The sequence below is a fragment of the Trachinotus anak genome, unplaced genomic scaffold (genome assembly GCF_046630095.1).
Source record: "Trachinotus anak isolate AG129_WGS33_773 ecotype Australia unplaced genomic scaffold, CSIRO_AGI_Tana_v1 ptg000005l, whole genome shotgun sequence".
Taxonomy (NCBI): domain Eukaryota; kingdom Metazoa; phylum Chordata; class Actinopteri; order Carangiformes; family Carangidae; genus Trachinotus; species Trachinotus anak.
This window is the reverse complement of record NW_027273856.1, coordinates 5,805,577-5,813,942: the sequence shown is the minus strand read 5'-3', so window position 1 is coordinate 5,813,942 and position 8,366 is coordinate 5,805,577. Positions and strand designations below refer to the sequence as shown.

Here is an 8,366-nt window from a genome sequence, read left to right as displayed (position 1 = left end):
CCCTCTTGTCTGGCTCACGTCAGCGCTGACTGACCATCGCTGTTTACAGTTATCTGCATCACTCAGAAAATAGTCAGCCAATCAGAAGAGAAGCTCAGAGACCAACACAAAAACGCTAGAGCTTAAAACCACATAGACTATATATCTCCTCATGAATATGACAACTTCAAATAAAACAGCAGACAAGAGTAAAATATGGGACCTTTAATGGTTTAGTCCAGATTAAGTTCATTCTTTGTTTGTCCTCACATCATCACATAGTTGCAGTTTTTTCATCTTTATTGGTTATAAAGAAACAGATACAATCATTTCAGATTGACATGTACTACTACATGTACAGGGCTGTCTTAATTTATTGATGTGATTCAAAGAAAAACGTAATTTCATAAGCACATGAAAAACATCATATATATATATATAGGTATAAATATAATAACTCTTTGGCTTCATACAGGCAGCGGTCCACATACAAAATAGCTTTTACTGCAGTCTGTGTGATTTCTTACATTTCTATTGCTGCTGTGTGTGTGTGTGTGTGTGTGTGTGTGTGTGTGTGTGTGTGTGTTGTGAATGTGGACAGGTAAGGAGGACCACACCAAAGACACCATCACTGCCATCCTGTGGTGTAGAGGAAATAGAGCTCACTTCCTCCAAGGCTTTACTGCAGATGAGAAGCATGTTGGGTTTTTTTTCCCACCAGCCTTTAACTGCATCTATAATCTGCTATCTTTCCCAAAACTATGATCATTTTAGATCTAATCCGGCAGGCAAATGGACATCTTCCTGTTTTGTGCTGTAAAAGCAGTCAGGATGATTTCAAACCCTTGCAAGGAAATGAAACTTAAAAGGTACAGGGGAAGGTACTTAAAGGTAGAGTTGATGCACGTCTTTCTTATTCACACACATTCACACATACGAAAACTTTTAAAAAAATTAAATATGACAGAGCAGGGAAAAAATATATATCTTACACAAGGGTAAGCATTTCTGAGAAATGACCATCATGGGCTCAACTTCCCTGTTTCTGTCTCGTCTTTTGTAACTTCCCATAGATTCTATCAAAGCGAAAGGGAAATGAACACTGCTACAAATAATCTCTCCAAATCTACGCAGAGTATAATAGGCAATATATATTTAAATACAAATATAAAAGAATTGGCTAGAAAATAGCTGTCTTGGAGTTCATTCACATCACTTCTTCATGCCGATAGTTTCATATGTGTCCTGGGCATGAGGGGTCAGACCCTGACAGAGGGACAAAGGGGGAGAAAGTGGGTATAATTTAACAATTATCATTATTATCTAATATTTCAACAATGAGCCATCTTTCACCTCTTTTACAACATTTATGGTACAGAAACTCACCGTATAGATGCCCTCTTCATCATTCTGCTGGGGGGTAGGAAAGAACAATATTAGATACAGTAAACATGACACATAAACCTGAACAAGAGTCTTTCTGCCTTTCTTGACCCTAACAGGATGCATGAGTGAGTGTATGAACTTGGTGTTCAGAGGAAGAATGAGAAGAAGCTATGAGAGAAGTGATGCAAGCCCACATTACATATGAACACTTTAAACACTGTCTGTCTGTGTGTGTGTGTGTGTGTGTGTGTGTGTGTGTGTGTGTGTGTCAGTGTGGGTTGGGCTGTGCGCAGTTTGTGGCTGGTAATAGGAAAGAATACATCAAAATAGCATTAAAACTGCAGGTTAGTGGTTAGAGCCTCTGTTACAAAAAGAAAAACTCTATCTTTGTATGCTTAGCAAGTTAGACTTAAAAACCAAGAGCAGGACTATTATGAGCATGAGCATGAACAAGAGAGATGTTATCAAAGCTGCTATTTGTAATTTATCTATTTATTTATTTTAAGTTTTTTGGAAATTACAGTGGCTCCAGAGGTTCAGTGTTTCACTTCCCTAAAGTTGGGGGAAACAAAGATTAAGTAACAATCATGAAACAAGCAGCAGAGGCAGATGTTTTCAGATTTTCTATAGTCTTTCTGATAATAGTATTGGCCAAAAGTACTGGTTCCTACATTTCCCATGGGGCAACCAATTTTTATTAAGCCTTGCCTGACTGGCAAACACCTGTTTTTTAGGCTTTCTGTCGAAGAAGAAGAAGAAGAAGAAGAAGAAGCAACATCATATTGATCTAAATGTCACTATTACTGGTTGGTCGATGTATATATTTTATAATGTTCTTATCACACTTGTATTGCCAAAATTTCAAATTAAAATATGTGATATCTGGTGGGTCTGACTGCTTCTTGGTCATCTCAGGAAATCAAAACTTTCTCATAGCACAGTCTGAGTTGCCACAAAAGCCCCTCAGTGCAGAGCTGCTGATAAAAACAACAGAAAAAAAAACACAATGCGTGCATGTGGACACGAAGTATGGCTTGTGCTAATTTGATTCTTCATGTTGCCTGCCATTGTCTCCCAGCGCGGTTTGACCTCACCAGTGAGGTTATTTTTGAGATTGGTTTGTTCACTGAAACTCCAGTTTGTGCTGTGTTGAGCCGTCTGCGTGTCCCAGGTGTTTGGCATTTGTTCTAACGCCTCTATACGCATTTTAGACAACGGGTCATGTCGTTGCGTATTCTAGTTATGTATATACAGTGTGTATGCGTTCTTTCTTACCTGCTTTGGCTTTCCTTTCCCACCTTCAGCCTCCTTAGAATTTTGGATCTGTAAAAGTGTCACAGTGTCAAATTAGGAGTAATTGTGTGTGTGTGTGTGTGTGGGGGGGGGGGGGGGGGGGGACAGTGGTACAACATAGTAATGCCAAAAACTGCAATTCCTTGAATGACAACTAGAGTCTGGCTCCAAAAGACTCCCATGTTAAAAACTTTACAGCAGCAATAAACATGTTTACTGCCTGGTACAAAAATGGTTTTGGTCTCTATAGTTAATTTCCTCCTTTATGACAACTGCACGGAGGGTACATTTTTATATGACTCAACCGTTTCAATTTTATGAAGGTTTAAAGGAATAGCCAAAAGTTAGGCAGAGTCAGGCGCTGCTAAGATGGTGACACTGGGACAGCGCCCACTCTGAGCTTCAAAACCACCCTTCAGTTACATCACAGAGGCTACGTCCATCTTTATTTACAGTCAATGGCATGCTGTCATGGCAAATGTGGTCCTGGAGATGAGACATCGACAGTAACAGGAATAAACACAGAGGTGGTGTTTATGTCTGTGGACAGACTTTGTCAACGCAGTAGCGTCACAGCTGTGCAAAATACAATCACAAAACTTTACAACGGCGTAGTCCCGATCAAAATGAAGGCTGAGTTAGACCCAGTACTCATGTACAAATGTAGCATAATGTAGTACTGAGTACTCATGGGTTAAAACGTCAACATGTTGATAGTCGCAAGATAGTATCTAGTTTTCATATGACCTCAGTTCAGTTTAGTGGCCATGAGAGCACTGATAATCACAGAGCAGCTTCTCTGTACAGTAATTGTAAAAACCCCAAAATAAAGAAGCTCATTTGAGTTTTATTTTGGAACCAAATGTTTTAGTTTTGAAGTTTAAATTCTCTTATCATCATTTGACATTAAGATATATATTTTACTTTTTTATTGTCACCTTCACTTAACACATTTGTTAACACATGCATTCGTTCTCCTTTTACAAACAGAGGAAACGCAGCACAGGATGATGACGGACAAATACTGTCAATTTTTTTAAAATCATGTTTGAGAAATAGTCTACATCACTGGTTCTCAAAGGTTTTCACGTCAATGACACCTACACTGACACAAATTAGACCACGGACCCCCATTTTATAAGAATTTGTCACAGGGTCCACCATCTGATAAGACGTTTGCTTTTTTTATTAGACTGTTTGAAACCCTTAATCAAAAAAGCCATACAGTGCATTCTGTGATTGTGTTACATATGGATGGAATTATAGTGAAATCAAATGATTCTCCTTTTTGCTGGGGACTCCCAGGAACCCCCTCAAGGACCCCTGTATTAGCACATCAGTGTATATTAGCACAGCATTAAGGTAGGGTTGTTTTTGAATGTTTAAAATGCTTTATTTTGCTGATGACACTCTATTTTACACCCAAACATTCATAATGTTTCGGATTACTCTTTATAACCTATAGAGCACTTTTTCCTTTATAACAATTCTTTTATTGCCTATAGCTGTGATTTGTGATAAACAGTACAAGATAAACTGTATGGGAAAAGTTCAGCTGTGGTCCTGTGAAAGCAAATGTGTAACATGCAAACCTTGATTCTGCAGTAGAGAGCTGTCAGGATGATGCCGTACAAAAACAGGATACCATCCAGCACGTAACAGATCTGAGGTTCTGCGAGAGCCGCTGAGGAAACACAGGAGAACAACTTATTAGGAGCAAAATCATAATACAGCACCTCTACATATGCTGATATCATCAATACAGCTTTTTATAATCTAAAGTTATTACATAAAACAGACTGTTGGCACTGGAACAGCTTTAAAACAGTGCTCTTCCCCCTTAAACTTTGCTTAACTGTAACTGTAACATATTCTGTAACATATCTGGCAGATGTCCATGTCACATTGTGATTATCCTGTCTGTCAGTGACGGTGAGGCTGCTTTGCTGTCATTTACAAAACACTGTTATTGAGTAGTGGCGGTGTCACCGTTTCAGATTGAGAAACAAACAGCAACGGCAGCCATTACAGAAAAGTCCCCCAAATCTTGAACAGCAATTATACAGTTCGTAAAAAATATTTAAAGAGAAGATATAAATGTGCCACTTTACAGCTACTGTTAAATACTGGCTTTTAGTTGTCCTTGGTAGAAATACAGTGGTGAAACACAATGGAAATGAAACCATTCAGTCAATTGAGGTGTCTCCTCACTGAGAAAAAAGCAGGATGTCCGGCCAGCCGTGAGACAGCATCGGGTGAAGGTTAGGTTGCATTTTGATTCATAATTATTTCGGAGTCAACGTTTGTTGTTTACTATATTTTGTGGAGCTTGTCACTTTTACAGATGATTGTTTTGTTTTTTTTATTGCTGATCATTCTGCTGATCAGCTGTTTTCTACTGAGCAGGCAACACTATAAGCTTTAACTTTACACCTATGTTAACAGGATATCAAAGAACCACAAACAATAGATACTGCCACCACTGTCCATGTTCAGACTACAGTGGCTCTCACACTGGATAATTCCAATTCTTCACCGGTTACAGAAGAGCTGGACACCATCTTTATTTGGGAACAGAAGGAGCTGTTTCCTGTGAGGAGGTTTGCGTAGACAAGAGTTAACACCAACTTCTCCTGCCAGTCTAGAGTCATCTTCTAGATGCATGTTTGAGTCGTGCTGTCAGCTCCTTAAAGAAATGTCACTCGCACAGCTGACTTGAAAGCCACAAGCTTTTAGTATTGCTCGGCCTGCCCAGCGCACATTGTAAAAGACTCATACTGCAGGAAGATGTCTTTAAAGTGTCTTTAACCTTTGGTTCAAAGAAGACTGCGCTGCAGAAATGACAAAAGCACAGTGACACAGGGTTATGTCTTCACTCAGAAATGTCTGACACCGAGTTGAACACGGAAGTTGTTTCTGAAGACACGGCCCAAATGTTAGCAACACATTGGGGCCTGGTCACGGCTATTGAACATAAAATATTTTGCTACACTACTACTATGATGTATGAGAATGTCGTGGGCTGTGTACTGTAAAAATTACTGGCAAAATTATTTAATTTATAAAATGATTAATTATTAATAAAAAATTAACTTAGTGAAGTATTTGATGCATAAAAAGTGTTGAAATGACTGACTGAAATGTACATAAAAAAATGAGTTGTGCAATGTACAATGCACAGCCAGCGCGCCGGGCGAGAACAATTAAAGGCAGTCCAGCACAGAAAGGCATTTGGAGCTCTGGTTCGGAATGTCAGTGAATTTAAGACAAGTTTAAAAGCCTTTCAAAAAGTACTTTGCAAATCTATTTAAAAATTAATAACTTTATACTTATATTGAAATAATTAAAGAAGAATAATGACAGAATTACTGCCATATGTAATTATTTCAAAATATTTTCTCCAATAGTTGTAAATGTATGTTACAAATACATCAACATTTATATTTTATTAATCGCCTTTCAAGTTATTTGTTTTTATTGCATCATTCAAATGACTCATAAATAATCATATTTAACCACTGAAGATGATTTGTGTGGCACAGTCGAGACTCCATATAGTTTATGTGTCACATACATTTTGTTTTTTGAATTTTCAACTCGATTGAACACCGTTAGAACTAATTTCAGCTTTACCGTGAACCTTTGATGATATGGAGCAAATGTTTAGATGAATCAGTTTAACAGAATGTAAACGTGATGAGTTCAACCATTTAGCTTTAAAGGGAGCAACCTCATCATGACACATAGTAAATGTAACTAATGTATAATGCTTTGATTCAATAACCACGACAACTCCTCTATGAAGAAATCCCCAAAAAAACGTCATGCTCTGTCATGTCCCTTCCTTCCCATTTTCTTTCTCCTCATCACAAACTCAAGGTAATTCATCACTTTTCTGAAATAAATGACTAAATCGTTTTCTGAGCAACAGTAAGTTCCATCTCCATTTGCTTTGTCACACTTGACAGAAACCCTGACGTTGATGGACTGGTTTGTCTTGCAGGTTCCCAATCAACAGATAAGCTGAAAAAAGTATTTAAAATGCCATAATATCAACCTGAGAGTGCCTGAGTTTAGCTGTGCGTTACTGTGAGCCAGAGACTGGTGGTGTGATATCTGCATCAACATCTTTAGTTTCCGCAGCTCACATTCAGCACAGGTGAAGAGGAAACGCAAACACTGTGTCACCTACCTCAACTAACTAAAAGTGTGATATTTTACGTGACTAATATGTCACTGTGTGTCAAACCAAATCAGCCAAATTTAGATTAAGAGCATTTCAGGCTCACATCTCACTAACAAGGTAGCTTTTTTTATTCTTTTGTTTTTCAGGACTCCAGGCACGCACACCACTTGGCTGTAGACTGTCAACCACAGACTCTAGAAGTAGGCCATGGTCAGAGGTGGTTTGGGATTCAAACTGATACATCTCCTATAGCCTGAATAAACCAGTTAGATTTGACAGAAGGTTACAACTAAGTCTTTTTTATCACGGATTTATCTGCCCATCATTTTCTTGATTAGTTGCTCAATCATTTGGTGAATAAAATTGTAAAAAATGTCCTTTTTTTCCAGTCAACCACAAAATATTTAGTTTACAAAACATACTAGTTTACTAATGTGAGACAAGGAAAAGTAGCAAATATCCATATTTCAGAAGCTGGAACCATTATTATTATTATTATTACCACCATGATTTATTATTGAAGTAGTTTTCAATTAATATTCTATCAAACTTTTGATGAATAGTTTAATATACCTGCTGTCTGCTTAAAGGGTAAATATATTCCGTCCTGACTTGTGTATAGAAATGTATAAAAAGTCGTAAAATTAAATTAATTCATCTTCTTACCTGTTATAGATTCCATATCTGTTGAAGCTGTATATTACATATATGTATTCTTTTAAACTACGAGCTGCAAAATACAGTATATGCCAGAAACGCCAGTAACTAACTCTGCACGCAGCAGAAATGATCAGGAATTTGCCCAGGACAGGGTGTGCGTGAGAAATGTCGACAAGTGCAAATTTAAAAAAAAATTTTTAAAAAGTGCCCATGCACACCAGTGTCAGTGCCTGTGGCCACAAGTGACAACAACCAGCAGGGTCAGTTTCTCTTTTCACAGGAACTGTAATGTGGTGACTTCATTTCTGCTGCCTACAGTCGGATAAATGAGGCCAAATGTCAGAAAACCTCAGCATGCTAGATACACACGTACCTGCCATCTATCTGCCGACCTGAAGCTATCCTTTACCAGAATTATTTTTGGTTGAGTTTGTTCTAAATTAAAGTGTTTAATCTTTATCATCTCCCCCCCCAGCTTATCTCTTAACCTCCGACTCAACATCGCACCATCTGCTCTATGAAGTCTGTTACTCTTCAACCAAAACTATCAGAACTCACCAGCTCTCCCAAAACACATCCACAGAGGAATTGCCACGAGTAATGGGCTCCTGCCCGACACGGCCATGGTAACACGGGCTCAACACGGACAGCTGGGCTTCTTCAGCAAACGGTAAACACAACTAGTTGTGGGTGGTTTTTTTTCTGTGCGTTCTGGTGAAGAGTCGAGTATTGCATACCTCACAGCCAAGAGGGGAAGTTGTGGTCTGAGCTCTAAGTCCATTTGTCTCAGATCTCATCAGACCACTCCCCCTTTTTAACACCAAACCAGAGGAAGGACATATTGTCAAGGCTTTGGTCTCTG

At 38.5% G+C, this 8,366-nt stretch overlaps 1 protein-coding gene across 3 annotated transcripts; it reads right to left on the bottom strand.

Annotated features, from left to right (window-relative positions):
• Positions 1-189: 189 nt before the first annotated feature.
• Positions 190-8,261, bottom strand: fcer1g (Fc epsilon receptor IgFc epsilon receptor Ig). 3 transcript variants are annotated; one of them, XM_071478039.1, is made up of 5 exons: positions 8,063-8,261; positions 4,251-4,342; positions 2,641-2,688; positions 1,366-1,389; positions 190-1,245 (listed from the first exon to the last, which is right to left on the bottom strand). In XM_071478039.1, exons 1-5 carry the CDS (start codon positions 8,127-8,129, stop codon positions 1,192-1,194), a joined length of 285 nt encoding a protein of 94 aa, XP_071334140.1. In that variant the 5' UTR covers positions 8,130-8,261; the 3' UTR covers positions 190-1,191. The 3 variants fall into 3 exon arrangements, with proteins under 3 accessions (XP_071334140.1, XP_071334138.1, XP_071334141.1); XM_071478037.1 differs by having other exon boundaries at positions 1,366-1,392; positions 8,063-8,258; XM_071478040.1 differs by lacking the exon at positions 8,063-8,261 and adding an exon at positions 7,511-7,719 and having other exon boundaries at positions 1,366-1,392.
• Positions 8,262-8,366: the final 105 nt, after the last annotated feature.

Coding starts and splice junctions, on each gene's coding strand:
- fcer1g (XM_071478037.1), bottom strand. CDS start 8,129: ATGGCCGTGTCGGGCAGGAGCCCATTACTCGTGGCAATTCCTCTGTGG. Junction 4,343..8,062: donor GATGTGTTTTGGGAGAGCTG/GTGAGTTCTGAT, acceptor GTGTTTCCTCAG/CGGCTCTCGCAGAACCTCAG. Junction 2,689..4,250: donor CTCTCTACTGCAGAATCAAG/GTTTGCATGTTA, acceptor ACACTTTTACAG/ATCCAAAATTCTAAGGAGGC.